This window comes from Barbus barbus (genome assembly GCF_936440315.1).
Source record: "Barbus barbus genome assembly, chromosome: 23".
Taxonomy (NCBI): Eukaryota; Metazoa; Chordata; class Actinopteri; order Cypriniformes; family Cyprinidae; genus Barbus; species Barbus barbus.
The window spans coordinates 30235417-30255671 of NC_136751.1; the positions used below are offsets into that span (position 1 = coordinate 30235417).

General features: G+C 38.3%; 1 protein-coding gene across 2 annotated transcripts; it reads right to left on the reverse strand.

Annotated features, from left to right (window-relative positions):
- Positions 1-1730: 1730 nt before the first annotated feature.
- LOC306843291 (signal peptide peptidase-like 2A) lies at positions 1731-19312 on the reverse strand. Of its 2 annotated transcripts, XM_079374679.1 has the most exons (16): positions 19087-19312; positions 18834-18944; positions 18184-18450; positions 17052-17185; positions 15796-15947; positions 14005-14101; positions 13184-13285; positions 11773-11854; positions 11558-11632; positions 9961-10014; positions 9843-9890; positions 9366-9465; positions 7691-7771; positions 6506-6669; positions 4076-4109; positions 1731-2325 (listed from the first exon to the last, which is right to left on the reverse strand). In XM_079374679.1, the coding sequence occupies exons 1-16, from the start codon at positions 19135-19137 to the stop codon at positions 2294-2296; spliced, it is 1584 nt and encodes a 527-aa protein (XP_079230805.1). In that variant the 5' UTR covers positions 19138-19312; the 3' UTR covers positions 1731-2293. The 2 variants fall into 2 exon arrangements, with proteins under 2 accessions (XP_079230805.1, XP_079230806.1); XM_079374680.1 differs by lacking the exon at positions 4076-4109 and having other exon boundaries at positions 2043-2325.
- Between the last annotated feature and the right edge of the window lie 943 nt (positions 19313-20255).

A 20255-nucleotide genomic window follows, 5' to 3' on the forward strand; every position in this document is an offset into this window, starting at 1 on the left:
CATGGCGCACAGCAATATGACGTGAGAGCGTGTAACCACGATAGAGGCAATAGTCCAAAATTTCTACCTGTTAATCCTGTATATCGCCCACCCCTACCCGTCTCTATGAATGAAAACTGAAAACGTTATACCTAATCCGTCTTCTGTGCAGTGCCACTGTCAGCATGCCAAGGTAGACGCAAACAAGAGCGTGCTCTCTCCGCCGGATCCGTCTTGCAGCACATCTTCGTCTTTACAAAATCCTAATTACAACATTGAATAGATGGCATTGCCTCATATGATGCTGATAAGTTTCTTCATATTGCATTAGTAGCTGAGAACACCAAATCAGTAAAAGAATAAAAACTGCACTACGAAAGATCTCCATGATTAGCCTGTTTTGCCCTTCTTGAGACTTTCAGTGCAATGAATGGATGACCTTGGCACACGTGTGGTTTTGTTCACAATTTCTGGTTCACTTGCAAAAAGGTCAGTGTGAAAGCCCAAAAAAATCAACATTGTATTTGGTCCGAACCAAAACAAGCGAACTAGCGCACTGTCCTGGTGTGAATACACCCTAAGTGTGTTTACACTTCTCTCGTTTCCTTAGATCCAGACCAACAAAAACAAAAAGAAAATTATACATTTCCGGTCTCGGCCCAGTATGACTATGCCTTTTGGTCTGGTATCTTTAGGTTCACTGTCAGTGTCAATGCTAAGTGGACCAGGACCAAATGAATCATTTTCTTTTTTTGGTCCGGACCAAACAAACCAAGAGAACAAGTTTGAATGCACCCTGATATACATGACGCTGGACCACAAAACCAGTCATTTTCAAATAAATCATCTTTCCATTGATGTATGGTTTGTTATGATAGGACAATATTTGTCTGAGATACAACTATTAGAAAATCTGGAATCTGAGGGAGCAAAAAAATCTAAATATTGAGAAAATCTCCTTTAAAGTTGTTCAAATGAAGTTCTTAGCAATGCATATTACTAATCAAAAATGAAGTTTTGATATATTTACAGAAAAAATTATAATTTTGAGCCATACAATGCATTGTTGTTTATTGCTACAAATATACCTGTGTTACTGATGACTGCTTTTGTGCTGCAGGATCTCATATGAACACAACACAGACCAAAGACATCTAAACAAACCAAAAACAGCACATGATGTCACAACATGCATTCTGTTGCATCAGAACATCTCTGTGTGCAATTCCTGCTGCTGTTTGACTATTTATATATGAGTTACAAGCTGGTAAAAATATCTCCATTCGTTGCAGGTTTGCACACCCTAGTGAAAAATAATTTTTTAAAATACATTTATTTCATACTAAGTATAGTTCAAATCTATTAACATATTTACTGACAGATAACTCGAGACTTACTGATATAAAAATTAGAATTAAACTTTATTTTGTGCACTATTTGTGCACATTTCTTAATATCAAGTCTAAAATGTGTTTTAATGTAACTTTTGATGAGGATTTTATGATCTTTGAATAATAGACTTTAAATACAAAATATTTAAAGTTTACCTGAAGTATATTTGCAATAGTTCCACTTTAGCACAAATATACTAAATATATACTTCAGCACTACTTCTGCACAATTAAAGTGCATTAAGTACAAAATTAGTTGTTCCAATTTACTAAGTATACCAGATTAGTATACTAGAAGTACAATTTCAGGGTATTTTATATTTGTAGTGTACGTAGCATAAATTAAATGCATTCCAAATACATTTAAGCATATTTATTTTTCACTAGGGTATACTTAGCATGAAATAACTGTATTTTAAATAACTTCTATTAGGGATATCAGTCGATCCGCTCCAGAGTTCATTTGATGCAGAGGTCAGAGTTCACACTTATTTAATCACATCTGTGTGTTTTAATTAAACCACCTTAAACGTTCACTTTCATTCAGACTGAAGCAGTTCATCAGCTTGTCATCCAAATGTCATTGGGTTTGACTAAAAGGCAACGTGAATGACTGGATTCTGTCACATAACATCTGTAACATAACTCTGCAATGATCAATCATCCTCTGTTTGGTTTCCAGACTTGTATTTATTTTAATTACAGAGATAGAGTGTTAAAATATTCATTAGGTTTTTGTCAAATATTCCCAATGATCACATAAAAAAATGAAAGACAAAAAACAGCAGGTTGATCTGGTTAAGGCCCCTTAAAGAATCATTTTAGTAAAGTGTCCCAGTGATGATGATGAGATTTCTGAAACACACACAACATTCCCATCAGGTCATGAAGAGTGGTTTACAGCTGGCGTATTTCCCTTCACATCAGCAGCTCCTCACTCCTCCAGCATCTCCATCTGAAGAGACAGAGACAGACGTCACACTCAGAAGATGAGAAATCACACTCAATCACACAGAAACACTCCGTCAGTTTCACATCAGATGATGCTGATGATGTAGCAACACGACACACACAGTAAAACACAAAAACTACAGTAGCTTGGAAAGATTTCTAGCAGTTTCTGTGTTTAACTACCGGTGGCATTAAAAAAACAAAACAAAATGATAATCTGTAAATGTGTTTAATTTTGGCATGGTGTTGATTTACTGAGTAGTATGTGAAAAACAATGGGTCTCATTCACTAACTGTGTACTCGTGTGAAATTTGCACACAAATCAATTCATAACATACAAAAATGTATTATATTGAAATCACGCCTATGCAAAAAAAATATATTTATAATATCAATTATATGAATATAAATATGTGGAAATATTTTCAAAATATATACTGTATGTGTGTGTATTTATATATACACATAATAAATATTCACAGTAAAGTGAAGTGACATTCAGCCAAGTGTGGTGACCCATACTCAGAATTCATGCTCTGCATTTAACCCATCCAACGTGCACACACACACACACACAGCAGTGAACACACACACACACACACACAGCAGTGAACACACACACACACACACACACAGCAGTGAACACACACCCAGAGCAAGTCAAGTCACCTTTACTTATATAGCGCTTTTTACAATGCAAATTGTGTCAAAGCACTGCACAATATCAAAAAAAAAAAAAAAAAAAAGCACAAAAGCAGTTTCGAGTCGCTGGGGAATATTTGTAGAAATAGCCAACAATACATTGTATGGGTCAAAATTATACATTTCTCTTTTAATGCCAAAAATCATTAGAATATTGAGATCAGAGCAGTGGGCAGCATTTATGCTGTGGCGCCCGGGGAGTAGTTGGGGGTTCGGTGTCTTGCTCAAGGGCACCTCAGTCGTGGTATTGAGGGTGGAGAGAGCGCTGGACATTCACTCCCCCCACCTACAATCCCTGCCGGCCCGAGACTCGAACCCGCAACCTTCGGATTACGAGTCCGACTCTCTAACCATTAGGCCACAACTTCCATGCATGTATACTTCATGGAACATGATCTTAATATCCTAATGATTTTTGGCATTAAAAGAGAAATGTATAATTTTGACCCATACAGTGTATTGTTGGCTATTTCTACAAATATACCCCAGCGACACTGCTTTTGTGCTCCAGGGTCACAAATATTGTGCAGAAAGCAGTTATATGGAGAAGATTTGGGTGAGTTTTATACACCTCAGAAATGCAGTCCTTCATTTAAAATACTACAAATTCATTACAATGAGCTTTCAAAGCAAATTCATGCCTGTGTTGTGAATCAGGCGTTAGCTGAGTGTAAATATGAGGAATCCACATATTTATTAGTGAATGAGACGCGCTGGTTGGGCAAAAAAAAACTTCAAAACAAATCACTGTTGTCCTGTTTGACATTCAGTGAAGGTGAAGTGATGATGTTTTATAGGCTTATGCTCACGAGTCGTGTGTTCGTTACATCAGTCGAGAGGCTGCGAAACCAAATAACATGCTGGAGAGACACAAGCAGCTCATCTAGGTCACACAGACAATCTCATACTCTAGCGCCACCACGTGGTGAACATGTGCACTGCAGGAAGTGAGGCGTTAGAACAGGAAACTGCAGGAACACATGCAGATGGACAGACAGAGGTCAGCACTGAGCAAGAGTGATGAAGAACGGACTAAAATAAGAGCTCAAACCTGATAACAAGGGCTTCCTAGACTCCTCCAGGACCTGATGGAGACCAAGTCACATTTCAAGCCTTATAACACAGCATACACACAAACACATATCTTTATCTCAGATAACACGTCACACACACACACGTTTGTTTTTGTGAATTGTACACCTGCACCTAAACCTACCCCTTACAGAAAACTGTGCATTTTTACTTTCTCAAAAAAAACTCACTCTGTATGATTTATAAGCCTTTTGAAAAAATTTCCTTAAATCACCTTCTTGTAATACCTGTGGCACACTCATTTACACAGAATCACAGACTCACAGAGACTCACAGACTTCACATCCTCGGCCAGACAAATCTCAGACACGCTCAGCTTTCCATTGATGTATGGTTTGTTATGATCGGACAATATTTGTCTGAGATACAACTATTAGAAAATCTGGAATCTGAGGGAGCAAAAAAATCTAAATATTGAGAAAATCTCCTTTAAAGTTGTTCAAATGAAGTTCTTAGCAATGCATATTACTAATCAGAAATGAAGTTTTTATATATTTATGGTAGGAAATTTGTAAATATTTTACTAAATATCTTCATGGAACATGATCTTAATATCCTAATGATTTTTGGCATAATAGAAAACTGGATAATTTTGACCCATACAATGTATTGTTGTCTATTGCTACAAATATACCTGTGTTACTCATGACTGCTTTTGTGCTGCAGGGACACATGTTTTTTTATATTCTCACCCTTAGATCACCCAAAATGTTGATGACTTTCATGACTTTCACAACTGTCATGTATGAAATAATGTCTGTGTGAATGTGTGTAAAACAACAAACTGATGATTTATATGCTTAATCATTTGTAATTATGCAGTACATAACCTGCCCCTTGAGATCAGTAGTAAAAGCTTTTAGCTAAGAGTTTTCTCTTAAAACCTATTCACAAAGTTGCTGAGACAAACATTTACTAAGGAATAGAGAGAAGTCTTCAGATCAGATTAAGGGGGCGGGGTTTACCTCGTTGCTATGGATGATGTCAGCATGCTTATTAACTATGCACACAGTGATTGGCTGATCTCTGTCAGAGATTTATTCATAGAAATATTGCAGAGCGCAATGTTATGCTGCCATATTCAAATAAAGGTTAAAAAATAAAAATGTTAATTGCCCCATTCAAATAAAGATGTGTGTCACAAGTATATTTTCAGCTAACTGTCAGCCTCTTACATGTGTGCTTCTCAAAAACAATTAGTGGATATACATATAAACAGCCTTTTAATTAACAGTAGAATAATCCTGGCTGATAGTGAGATATGCAAACGTAAAGAAATAAAAATAAATAAATACAAACACACACAAACTGGACACAAGAACATCTGTTACTTCTTGTCCAGCTGGTGAATGAAAACAAGGATATAACCAAAGGAAAATCTGGAGTTGGGATAACCTCCAAAACCAAAGGAGATACCTTTTTAAAAGCTCATTATCATCAAATATTTCTAAGATGTTTACGTTCAGAGGCAGATTGCCGGAAACAGCTATTTTAGGATAGTTTGTGGCTTATGAGTCCTCTTCACTGCTCATAACCTTTCACAGATTTAGGAACTAGTTTTAGCGGTAACATGCTTTGTGAAATACTCTTAGTCTTAAATTTAGGACTGACACCCATTATTTTTAAGATTTTCTCCTAAACCGGCGAGTTATGAGCTACTTTTAGCCTGAAGATGTTTTGTGAATACGTGTCCAGATGTTGTACGACACGGAGTCATCTCACTTAAAAGCCCATCAACTTGCCCAAGCTTTTGGTTGAGCTTGTTGTTGAATGTCTTGGTTTGCTGTGAGTTTTAAATGTTCTTGGTTTCTGAATGTTGTTTTTATCGGAAAGCACTTTGGCCAGCCTAAGTTGTTTTTAAAGGTGCGATACAAACAAACAAACAATCACATCCAGACTAGAGATGCATCGATCTGGTGCTCAGTATCGGTATCGGCTCCGATATTGGCATTTTCTGCCGGTTCGGGCGAGACCGACCCAAATCCGATATTGTGCCGCATATGCTATTCTGTATTATTGTTAAACCCCATGAAAGCACTAAAACATTATAAAGCACTATAAAGTCAAAGTACAAGTTCAATAATGTTATTTCACTAAATCTTTAGATTTTATAAAATAGTGCACTGATGATTGATCTGGAATTTTACATTAAAATGAAGTCGTCTATATTTAGTAGATTGTGTTTAACACACACAAGAGTTATGATCGGCTCAACACACAGAAGTATAGAAATTATACATTGATTTAAAAAAAAAAAAAAAACCTGCGCTGGTGTCGGGTCGGATTGGAATTGGCCAATATTCAGAATTTTCTGGATCGGATTGGATCTGAAAAAATTGTATCATTGCATCCCTAATCCAGACTGGACTAATCCATCACTGGATCTCACCTGGTAGGTTCCGGAGCCGCTCCAGAAGTGTGTGAACTCCTTGCGGACGCAGGCGAGGACGGCGCTGGTCAGGAGCGTACAGGGAACCAGGTAGAGCAGCGCCGGCTGACCCATCTTAGACAGCAGCATCACAGCGAACGTCAGCACCAGGCCCACGCTGTACGCTGCACAACAACACACACGCTAAAGGGTTAGTTCACCCAAAAATGAAAAATCTGTCATTAATTACTCACCCTTGTGTCGTTCCAAACCTGTAAGACCTTCGTTCATCTTTAGAACACAAATTAAGATATGTTTGATGAAATCTGAGAGCATCTGACAGAATTTAAAGATAACGATAAAGGTATAGTTGTAAAAATCGTTCTCAATGTTATAGAATAGCAGAGTCCACACCACAGCTATAATGATAAAGGCACAATAAAACATTGACACCCAATCAGAATCATCCTGCTATAACGAGCCAGAATTAAAAGCGGCAGATGAGCGTGTGCTTAGAATAAACAGACGCTGGTGTGGATGCTAATGTAGTTGTCTTTGGGCTGGGCGATTTGGCTAAAAAATTAAATTTCGATTTTTCCAGAATGTTTGTCCGATTCTCGATTTCTTACGATTTTTAACTAGTCAACTTGAAAATGTAACTACAACATGATTCAAGTAACTTTTTCTTTATTAATCCTCTAGTTAAAGAAAATTATATTCCAAGTGCAGCACACATGAAGTAAATGTTTAACAAATCACTTGTTGAATATCTTTCTTATCTTATCTTATCTTATCTATAAAATGCTTTAAAAAAAAAAAGTCCAGGTAATTCAAAATGACTGAAGGTATAACAGCAGTAGACTATTATTAACTATAAATGTTCTGTAAAACAATGAACAGTGGTTTTCAGTCTGTCACCATGATGCAAACATGAAATACCAGACACACAGTAGTAGCTCTTCACAGGGTTTTTTCATGCAAACATGACTGAAAGCATCTAATTCTAACGTTTGGTAATATTTCAATTCAAAATCGCGATTCCTCGATTTCTAAAAAATTAAATTTTGGCAAAAAATTTAATTTGAATGAATCAAAATCTGAAAAATCACCCAGCCCTTCTTTATAGTTATGGTTACTGGTGTGAACGGGGCGCTCTGAACTCAGCATTACTGTGAGTCCTGCGAGCACAGCAGATGATGCTCGTACCGACGACGCAGGAGATGAAGTAGATTCTTCTGGAGTTTCCCATCCACACATCAAACCTGTGGCAGTACGCCACCAGCAGACCTGCAGACAGAAACAGCCATAAACACACACTGGAGCCAAAGCCAACGTTCTTCTATAACACTGGGTTTGAGTTCATAGATGCAAACTCCTCACCTGACATAGGTCACCTATGAGACTTGCTTAGATCAATGAGAAAGTGGGTCTTACAAGGGTAGGGTACAACGGGGCTAAAGGCACCACAGATATTATTTTCATCTAAAGCACTAGATTGCGCAAAAACGTGGCGTAGCACTTTCCAAAACATCCGCTTCTCAAGATGCACCTGTATATTTGACTGATCCTTCGCAAAGTTGATTCTGTGCTTAATCGATCTAATATTTTATGTTTTTTAAAATGTTGTAGATTTAAGTAGCAAATGAGAATTGCTAAAATGAATGCATATATTTTGAGACAAAGGATTTCAGTTTTGTTTAAGATAATTAAAGCAATGGTTTTTAAATAACGAAAGAATATGGTATTTGGGGTAAAAAGCGCCCCTGCTGTTGGGGCACACAGTTATTAACATGATAATTAATAAATGGCTGACTTTTCCATTTGTTGACATGACATGCTTAGATTCAGATGGTAAATATAATTTATTATGTTGGGTTCGTCCATATTAGAGATAATCACCATGTTTAGAATGAAACCATCATATTTAAAAACATACTATTAATCATCATATAATAAAATATTGTTTGTTGTTACTACTGTAAATATATATTAAATTATTATTGGATCTCCTTCGATGGTTACAGATACTTTTTTAAATTATTTTGTTTCTGTATTTTAAAATGAACATATATTAAAGACTTTTTAATTAATTATTTTATTTTTCAAAATAAGCAGAAAATAGTACAAACTTTGCTAAAGTGATTGTTTTGAGCAAGTATTAACTTGGACATTATTAAACATTATTTGTGTGCCTTTCACCCTCATGCCACCTCATACATTTATAAGATTTTTAAACTAAATAAATGACTTGTATGATTATTTGTCACACAATATCTGTAGCTCCATAACCCCGTTGTACCCTACTTATGATCTTACAAGGCCTTTTTTCTTCAAGACTGGTCATAACTTTAATTCAGTTATGAAATATAGCTTGGTCTTGTTTGTATTAGAAAAGTAAGAGCTGCTAGCTGGTCAAACTAGTTCTTAAGACACAGTCGGTGTTAAGTTTATGCAACTGGCCCCTGGTTGTTTCAGTAAGTTTTGTGTAGTATTTTCTTTACTCTTTACTTCAAAAACTATATCTAAAAAGGGTAATGTTTTATGTATTTGAGATCTGAGAAGTGGGAACGGTGAAGAGAGAGAGAGGGCAAACATTTTGCATTGTAGGTCGATTAATCAGCCAATATTGTATTAAATAGCACTTCATCTTTTATAACATGGGATTTTGACCAAATATATATAAATATGTAGTCTTGATTTTTGTAAAATGTTGCAACAATGTGAAAAAATAAGGTAATGTTTGCATCTCTGAGTTCTGTAATTACTGATGACCTGATGTAATTTGAATGTTCCTCGTTCATCAGTAAGTTAAAGCTGCTGGCGTGAGCTCGTGTTTGCTCTTGATTATCAGATGCGTGTATGATATACGTGAAACACGCACCTGGTATGATGATGTCACCGTATCCCAGAATGGAGAACTGCATCATACACAGATTCTGAGCGACCGCAGAGAACTGTGGGATACGCATCACGACCGGCAGCTGGAAAACACACACGCTTCATATCATCACAGCTATATAGAAATACATCCAACTTTACCTGTATGGACACTCACATAAAGCAATAGGATACTAATCTCAGCTGCTTGATTGTTTATATCATTGGAACATGAACTATTATGTGCTAAAGGCAACAATAAGGCATGAAGATAATATAAACATCAATATCATGATTTTTTGTGATTTTTTTTCCTTCTTGATTTAAGAATTTTTAGATATTTTGGTAAGATATTTAATCGAATCATGAGGTACTGAAAGATTCCCACCCCTAAGTAGTACACTAGTGCTGTATTCTGCTGTGTGCGTCTGTGTGTGTGTGTGTGTGTGTGTGTGTGAGAGAGATTGAGTATGTGTCTTACTTTCTCGTAGGAGGATGAGTTGTCGCCTGGAACCTCCATCGCGTCACCCTAAAACCAGAAGGTGCTGTTAGCGAGCCGCACATCATTCACACAGATCACATGATGCACTTGTGCTCACCTTCCCTCCAGCACCGGGGCCCAGAGCCACCTGCACCATGATGCTCTCTCCGTTCTGAAACACACACACACAGTCACACACTCATATTTGTTTTTGTGAATTGTGGGGACTCTCCATAGCCGTAATGGTTTTACTGTACAAACTGTATTTTCTATCGTCCTACACCTAAACCTACTCCTTACAGAAAACTGTGCATTTTTACTTTCTCAAAAAAACTCATTCTGTATGATTTATAAGCCTTTTGAAAAAATGTCCTTAAATCACCTTCTACTTGTAATACCCGTCATATCCATGTCATTATACAAATTTTTGTCCTCATATGTGACGCACACACACACACAGTCACACACACACACACACACACAGTCAGTCAGTCACACACACAGTCAGTCAGACACACACACACACACACACACACACACAGTCAGTCAGTCACACACACAGTCAGTCAGACACACACACACACACACACACACAGTCAGTCAGTCAGTCAGTCAGTCACACACACAGTCAGTCACACACACACACAGTCAGTCAGTCACTCACACACACACACACAGTCAGTCAGACACACACACACACACACACACACACACACACAGTCAGTCAGTCAGTCACACACACACAGTCAGTCAGACACACACAGTCAGTCAGTCACTCACACACACACAGTCAGTCAGACACACACACACACACACACACACACACACACAGTCAGTCAGTCAGTCAGTCACACACACAGTCAGTCAGACACACACACACACACACACACACACAGTCAGTCAGTCAGTCACACACACAGTCAGTCACACACACACACAGTCAGTCAGTCACTCACACACACACAGTCAGTCAGTCACTCACACACACACACAGTCAGTCAGTCAGACACACACACACACACACAGTCAGTCAGTCACACACACACACAGTCAGTCAGACACACACAGTCAGTCAGTCACTCACACACACACAGTCAGTCAGACACACACACACACACACACACAGTCAGTCAGTCAGTCACACACACAGTCAGTCAGTCACACACACAGTCAGTCAGACACACACACAGTCAGTCAGTCAGTCACACACACAGTCAGTCAGACACACACACACACACACAGTCAGTCAGTCAGTCACACACACAGTCAGTCAGACACACACACAGTCAGTCAGTCAGTCACACACACAGTCAGTCAGTCAGTCACACACACAGTCAGTCACACACACACACAGTCAGTCAGTCAGTCAGTCAGTCACACACAGTCACACACACAAACACACAGTCAGTCACACACACACTTTTTGAGTCTCAAATATTAATTAATTAAACCAGGAAACGACATTAATTAATTCAACGACATTAATTGCTGTTTCAGCTGCTGTGACAAGAATTTTTCAATAAGACAATCAGCATTGCACATCAAACTAATTTACGTTGGCTAAACAAAGTATCTTTACTGAGAAGAACAAAAAAACTATTGTTGAGAGAACTCAAAAGTCTTACTGTCTTACGTTGCCTTTTTCCCGTTTTCTAAACTACTTGTTTTTGATAAGGATGAGAACGAGAGCAGCCGCTGGATCCGCTGATACTCACCGGCGTCAGGAACGGCGTGATGAAGACGAAGAAGACGTCGTAGAGCAGTAGCAGACTGAGCAGAATCACGCAGATCTGCAGAAGAGAGCAAACACACATCAGATGCTGGATTTCAATTTTGTCTTTGATGGATTCTATTGACTTGAGATTGCGTTGCATGTGAATGGAACAAAGCGCAAGATCCTCCTTTTTTCATTTTTGAACACACAGCTCACCTTAAAGTTGGACAGGCTGATGGTTTTCAAGAAGTTCAGGCAGAAGGCGATTCCCAGCAGATCCTGAAGAATCCAGATCCACCTGCAGAACCACAGAAACACCGTCAGAAATCTGATGCAGGAGTGTTGCTCTGCGCTTTATAAAGCATCCGGTTCAGTTTTACTCATAGTTACCTGTCATCAGAACCAGTGTGGGGTGAAGCTAGTTACTGTAATTTAACTACTTTTCTCTTACGAAATAGTAAAGTAAGGGATTACTCGTATTACTCGTTACTTCTTAAGTAATTGAACTTAATACTGTGTTTAGACTGAAGAACATTTATACACAATACAATACTGGACTTTTAAAATGCATGCTTTTTATGCACCCTTCTCACTTTAAATATTTCGGCGAGTTATGAATATATCTTTATATAACTTTAGTGTCTAGTTCTCACTATTAGCTTGTTGTTTATTAACATGAATATTACTAGAATATTGGCTGTTTATAATTATTTAAAAACACATTATTGTCTTATTCTGCAAGACCTTATTCTAAATCCTTAATCCGACCCAATTCTTAAACTTAACAACTACTTTAAGTATTAATAAGCAGTAATTAGGAGTATATTGAGGTGGAAGTCATAGTTAATAGTGAGAATTGGACTCTAATCTAAAGTGTGAGCAGAATAATTGATGTAGTTATACATTTGTACAGTACAGTAATCTAATTACACTGTTGAAGATGTAATTAGTAATTAATTAGTTTTTTAGAGTAACTTACCCAACACTGATTCAGAACACTGATTTTATTTTTTTTGGCTACTCGATTTGGGGAAAAAAAAATCTCATTGTGAATTTCCTAACAAAAATTGTGATTGCAACTTAATAATAGTGTTTTCATGACTTTCAATAAAATGTAACAAATTGAGAGAGATGATTGAGACATGATCTTTACTTAATATCCTAATGATTTTTGGAAAAATGTATAATTTTGATCCATACAATGTATTGTTGGTTATTGCTATAAATATACCTGTGTTACTCATGACTGCTTTTGTGCTGCAGGGACAGATATCATTTAAATCGCAGCCTTTGTGATTTGTTTATTGTATGAAGCTGTATTACAACTCTGTTTTTATTCTGTATAATTGTGCAGTTCTATACTAAATAATATTATACGGCAACGGTAACGCAAACAGCAATTATGAGACAATTCTCTGTGTGTTTTAGCAGATAAAGTTCCACACAAACCCCAAAATACAGAAACACACTGAATGCAGAAGTGAGAGGCAGTGAAGGGGAAGAACTCATCTGTTGACATCAGACACCGAGTTCTGTCGAGCTGCAGCAAACTGTGTGTGTGTGTGAGAGTGTGTGTGTGTGTGTGTGTGTGTGTGTGTGTGTGTGTGTCTGTGTCTGTGTGTGAGACCTGTCATCGTTCCTGTACACTCCCCAGATGACAGACAGTGTGATGCAGATGGCGGCGATCAGCAGTGAACGCACAGAAACGCTTCTCTCTCTGCAGGAAACACTGGAAAAACAACACAGAGTCCAGAATCAGAGCCAAACCTCACGAGCATCAGCATCAAACACAACACAAACCCTGAGCAACCTACACACCAGACGTCATACCATATTTATATAAGAATATATAAATACGCAAGTGGATGAGTGTCGAATGAGAGAGGATTGTTTATCTGTAAAGCGCTTTTCACTCAACATTCAGTGTCACTTGAACATAAACGTGTGTGTGTGTGTGTGTGTGTGTGTGTGAGAGAGAGAGAGAGAGTGAGTGTGTGTGTGTGTGTGTGTGAGAGAGTGTGTGTGTGTGTGTGACAGAGAAAGTGTGTGTGTGAGTGTGTGTGTGTGTGACAGAGAAAGTGTGTGTGTGAGAGAGTGAGTGTGTGTGTGTGTGTGAGAGAGAGAGAGTGAGTGTGTGTGTGTGAGAGAGTGTGTGTGTGTGTGTGTGACAGAGAAAGTGTGTGTGTGAGTGTGTGTGTGTGTGACAGAGAAAGTGTGTGTGTGAGAGAGTGAGTGTGTGTGTGTGTGTGAGAGAGTGTGTGTGTGTGTGTGACAGAGAAAGTGTGTGTGTGAGTGTGTGTGTGTGTGTGACAGAGAAAGTGTGTGTGTGAGAGAGTGTGTGTGTGTGTGTGTGTGTGTGTGAGTGAGAGAGAGAGTGTGTGTGAGAGAGTGAGAGTGTGTGTGTGTGTGAGTGAGTGTGAGAGAGTGAGAGTGTGTGTGTTTTCTGACCTGAGCGTGCTGCAGCCCAGCGCCGTCATCAGTGAATCCAGACAGTTATAGAGCGCTGAGGCTGATGCCAGGCAGAATATGACAATAATCACATAAACTGCAGGAGAAACAAGCATCAGTCAGTCTCGTTCTTCACTTCCTGAACATTAACATTATAAATAGGGCTGCACCATATTGGAAAAAAACTCTGCGATACATATTGCGATGGGAATAAATAAAAAAAAGATGACCAGATGACTTTAATAGCTTTAATTGGAAAACATAATGATTGGGGTTAATTTGCAGGTGAGTAAATGAGCATAGAAAATAATCAAATTACAAGTATACAGTGCCCTCCAAAAGGAGACTGAAAACATTTGGGTTTGACATCATAAGATGAATATGAGATGAGAGATTAACATTTCAGCTTTTATTTGCAGGTATTTTCATCTGGATCTGATACACAACTTAGAAGATAGCACCTTTAGATTGAACCCACCCAAAAGTATTGGAACAGATACAATTAACAGATTAAAGTGAAATAGACTTCATATTTAGTTGCAAATCCTTTGCTTTCAATAACTGCATCAAGCCTGTGACCCATTGACATCACCAAACTGTTGCATTCTTCTTTTGTGATGCTTTTCCAGGCTTTCACCGCAGCCTCTGTCAGTTTTGGGGGGTTACTCCCTTCAGTCTCTTCTTTAGCAGGTAAAATGCATCCTCTACAGGGTTTAAGTGTGGAGATTGACTTGGCCAGTCTAAAACCTTACACTTCTTGCCCCTGATGAACTCCTGTGTTGTTTTGGCACTATGTTTTGGGTCATTATCTTGCTGCATGATGAAGGATCTCCAAATCAGTTTGGTTGCATCTTTCTGTAAATTGTCAGACAGAATATTTCTGTAGACTTCTGAGTTAATTTAGCTGCTGCCATCATGTGTTACATCATTAATGAAGATGAATGAGCCTGTCCCAGAAGAAGCGATGAAAGCCCAAGCCATTACATTACTTGTATCCTAATGATTTTTGAAAAATCCATCATTTTGACCCATACAGTGAACTGTTGGCTATACACACGTGCTACTTATGACTGAGAAGAAGGAACAAATTAAATAAACAGTGCTTTATATTTTTAAGGTAAGTCAGTATTCAGGTATAGAAATTGAATAATCAATTGTAAAATAAAGCTGCACAGTCTTCACTGTATAAATTAAATCTACTAAATCTGTGTTAAAGCTACAAAAGTGATTTTTCTCTATGTTTTGTTGTTTGATTAACATTCATGACACAGAAAGCAACAGGAACATTAAACTGCTGTGAACCAATATACTGTTACACATCCATTTTCTTTCTCATGTTTTTACCTTCACTAAGCCATAAGCAACTGTGTTTACAAGGATACTACCAGAAACATGCATTTTTACAATTTCATACATATACGTCAATTCAGGCACAAATAGACGCAGAAGTGAACAGAATTCAGAGTTCATGTGCATCTGTGTGTCTCTCACCGTGTCTACACCAGACGACAAAACACTACAGAACCCATTATAATAATAATCAGTGATGCTACACTGGATGCAGCGCAAGACTACAAATTCCCGACAGTAAACTGATGCCTCGCTCTCTTTATGACGTACTTTGTCGCGTCCAGTGTAGACACGGTGTCTGTGTGTGAGCAAAGAAATATAAAAGAATAGAAAATATAACGATCAGTATATTAAACATCACACATCCTGCGATGTGACTATTGTGGATTCGCACTGAAACGATATATCGTGCAGCCCTAATTATAAAGCAGCAGGACTCACCCAGCCAGCGGTAGAAGAAGTACATGAGCACCAGCATCAAACACATCATGGCCACAAACACCAGCACCTTCAGAGGAGAATAGAGCGAGAGCTCACTGCTGTCAGACTGTCCATCAGTCGAGTCACACCCCGGACCCGCGGCCTGCTTCAGCCTACACACACACATACACACAGAGAGAGATACACACACACACACACAGAGAGAGATACACACACACGGAGATATACACACACACACGGAGAGATACACACACACACACAGAGAGAGATACACACACACATACAGAGAGAGATACACACACACACACACACACACAGAGAGAGAGATACACACACACACACACACACACACACACAGAGAGAGATACATACACACGGAGATATACACACACACACGGAGAGATACACACACACACACACACACACACACAGAGAGAGATACACACACACATACAGAGAGAGATACACACACACACAGAGAGATACACACACAGAGAGAGATACATACACACGGAGATATACACACACACACGGAGAGATACACACACACACGGAGATACACACACACATACAGAGAGAGAGATACACACACACACACAGAGAGAGAGAGATACACATATACACACACACACACACACACACACACAGAGAGAGATACACACACACACACAGAGAGAGAGTTACACACACACACACACACACACACAGAGAGCGAGATACACACACACACACACACACACACACACACACACACAGAGAAAAGCCCATCAGTCAGCACCCAATATAGGGCCCTTTTAAATCCTTTTTATTTTCTCCCAAATTCCATTTAATTTTTTTCCGTCTTAATTTTTCTGGACTCTTTTTTAATGGTTAAATTACATTTTATTAATCAAACCTCAAGTCTAATTAATTATTAATAATTCTGAAGCTTATACAATTTAACATCAATTTATTAAAAGTTTAACAAAAATTTTATTTTTTCTCACCTTCTGTTTAATTGTTACCAAAATCTGTTTAAGCGTGTCTAACTATTTGAGTGCATAAAAACAACTTCATTTATTCAAGTTTATTTTTACAGTAACACTATGAAATGTTATTTTTCTCCCCTAAGAAATTCTGTGTGTTGTATATATACATTTTTCCGGTTATCAAATGAAGGCATAAAATATAAATGTATCTTTTAATCAAATGAAAATTAAACAAAGTAGGGCCCTACCGATACACATGAGAGCAAATAATAATGAGGAGTAGCTCACTTCTCGGCCGCGCCGCTCCAGAAGCCGCCCATCGTCACCGTGAACACAGCGATCAGCAGCATGACGACGATGCTGGCGTCAAACGGAGGAAAAGGAGGAGCGTATAACCTCACCTCCATCCCCTGAGGAAACACCTGAGAGAGCAGACTCACCGTCAGCACTGATCATCCTCACAAACATCACGACTCCATCAGACCAGAACAAAACCTGAGCTCATCTCAATAATGACTCTACTCTCTTCTGCTTTAGAAATTACATTGATTTTTCATCATTGATGAATTTTGCGACACTGACACTGAACTGTGAAGTGGACTAAAGCCAGGTTTCTGCAGGTTTATGAAGATTCTTTAAGGAATAAATTGAGTGGAACACAATACATAACACAGCAATGCTTTAAAGTTTGAAGATACAACTTCCCATTGACTTCCATTACTTTTACGAAAAACAAAGCATGTTTGAATATCTGCTCATAAACACTAGAATATGGAAATATCCTTCACTGAATCTAAAGTGCTGATCTTCCTCTGTATTTCTGCCTTGTTTTCCAGTGCAAATGTCTAAAGATTCTTAAATCAAGATGCATTTACTGGAGAAACACAATGACAGAAGATAAAAAGTCTTGTTTTATGAGAAACAGACAAAAATGTACTGAGTTTATCATTAAAACAAGAACAAATATCTGCCAATGGGCTCAGAGAAATCACCTTAATTCAATGGGAAACAGATACTTGTTATTGTTTTAATCATAAACTCACTTCATTTTGTTCAGTTTCTCAGAAAACAAGACTTCATGTGTTCATTTTGCATCTCCAGTAAATGTATCTTGATTTAAGGATGTTTAGATGTTTGTACTGGAAAACAAGACAACAATACTGAGGAAGAGATTTGTGCATGCAACATTTACTGCCACGACTTTATGAATTCATGACTTTCTGCTCTGAGTTAATACTTTTTAAGACCTTTGGAAACCTTACTGAATCAAGACTCGAACTGAACCGAATCATGTCTTCTGTAGAGCAGCTTTATGACTGAAATTGAATTTGATTCATAATTGATGAATTCTACATAGTTTCCCTGTATATGTTTGTAAATGAAACGATCTGTACTGTGTGCAGCGCTATATCATCCTCACCTGCAGCGCGTCCAGAACATCCCGGTGTCTGACGAGGGCCAGAGGAATCTTCACTTTACTGAGCTCAGAGTTGTTCGCTGAAGGAGTCACCAGATTATTCACGCTGGCGATCAGAAGCACAGACGCACCCAGATCCTGAGCCACCAGAGCCTTCTGACTGAACTCACAGCCGCCTCGCATCACCACCACAGCCTGACCCTCCAGAGACCCCTGATGACCCCTCTCACACAGCTGACTGCTCATCAGGCTCCGCAGCGGATAGGACACCTGCATACACACACACACACATCAGAGATACACACACACATCAGACATACACACACACACACACACATCAGAGATACACACACACACACACACACACACATCAGAGACACACACACACATCAGAGATACACACACACACACACACACATCAGAGATACACACACACATCAGAGATACACACACAAAGAATGTATTCAGACTGAGACGAACCTGCCCCTCTCTCTCTGCGTGTGTGTCCCTCTATCTGTGTGTGTGTGTGTGTGTGTGTGTCTCTATCTGTGTTTGTGTCCCTCTCTCTATCTGTCTCTCTCTCTCTCTCTGTGTGTGTGTGTGTGTGTGTGTGTGTGTGTGTGTGTGTGTGTGTGTGTGTGTGTGTGTCTCACAGCTCGGCTGAGGCTGTCTGAGATGTTGCTCCAGGTTGAGTTGTACAGCAGACAGTATTCTCTGACTGTAGATCCACTAGACACGTGCAGAACCGCCTCCTGCCCGTCGACCTGCGAGCAGAAACACAGAAGCTGATTCACTGATTGATTCACTGATTCACTGATTGATTCTCTGATTCACTGATTGATTCTCTGATTCACTGATTGGCGAATCTTCAGCTCGGAGTCGGACTGAATCGTGTTAATCTCTTACCTGCGAGCAAACCCCCATCAGCAGGAGAAACGACAACACCTTCACTGCCATCGCTGCCGGATCCGAGTCACGGCTCCAAAACAAAGCGAGTTTCTGTGCTATAATTTAACTTAAAACCGGTGATCTTAAACCGTCAACTCACTTTCTAGGTTTCGCTCCTGTCATGTTTACGGTGACGGTAAACGCTTTCGCTTCCTCTTCCGCGTTCGGTGCTCCTCACATGACTGGACGCGTCACATGACGTCATCAAAACCAAAGAAAATAAAAATTAATTTTGCACATAAATGCCTTTTTTAAGGCAGAATCTACTTTTATGTGTCCTGCTTCCTGACTTCCAGTAGCACTTTGAGAATACCTCCAATAAGAAGGCTTTAAAAACTATTAGAATATGTACATCATTTCATTTAATGTGATTTTTTTTATTATTTATATACCCTGCCCTTTTAATTATTATATTTTTTCTGCTGTATTGTGACTGCCACTTCCTTTTTTAAATGATGTTCTCAATAAAAAACAAAATACATGTAACATTTCTGAAGTCTATTTAATTTGTATTATAATAAGTACTTAATATGAATTTATTAATTCTGATTTTTCTCATGCACTTCTCTCACTGATTGATTTTACTGTTTGAGAATCAAAGTTCAGCTGTAACTGTGTTATACATTAGTAAGTCCTTCTATGAATTTTGTCTGTATTTCTCTTAATACAGAGCCATATTTATATTGTTTAAAGAAAACATGAAGAGATGAGAATAGCAGATAATTGCCAAATGATGATGAGCAAAGCTTGTCGCATCAAACAAAAAAGACTTCAGTCTGTAAAGGTGCTTCAGCTAAATTAATACTTATGCAATGTAAAGTTTTTTTATTTTTAATAAATTTAAGAAGTTGTGACAATTCTGTTTTTGCTTCGCTATTATGGTGTATGGAGCATAGACTGATGTGGGAAGAAAAAAAAAAAGTAATTTAAAGCAGTTTAACATAAGGCTCCAACATAACAAAACGTGAAAAAATGAAGGGGTATGAAGATATTCACAAGGCACTGTATGTATTTAAGAAATATGTTACGTTTATATATTTAATATAATTTATTTTAATCTAAATATATAGACGTAAATATTTTCAAAATATAGGCTTTATGCGTCTTTATATATACAAAACACATAA

What these genes read in the sequence shown, in the direction of transcription:
- LOC306843291 (XM_079374679.1), bottom strand. Translation starts at nt 19,137, where the DNA reads ATGGCAGTGAAGGTGTTGTCGTTTCTCCTGCTGATGGGGGTTTGCTCG. An exon ending in TGGAGCGGCGCGGCCGAGAA is followed by an intron (nt 15,948 to 17,051) that starts GTGAGCTACTCC and finishes GTGTGTGTGTAG; the next exon opens with GCTGAAGCAGGCCGCGGGTC. An exon ending in TAGGAAGCCCTTGTTATCAG is followed by an intron (nt 2,326 to 4,075) that starts GTTTGAGCTCTT and finishes CTGTCTCTTCAG; the next exon opens with ATGGAGATGCTGGAGGAGTG.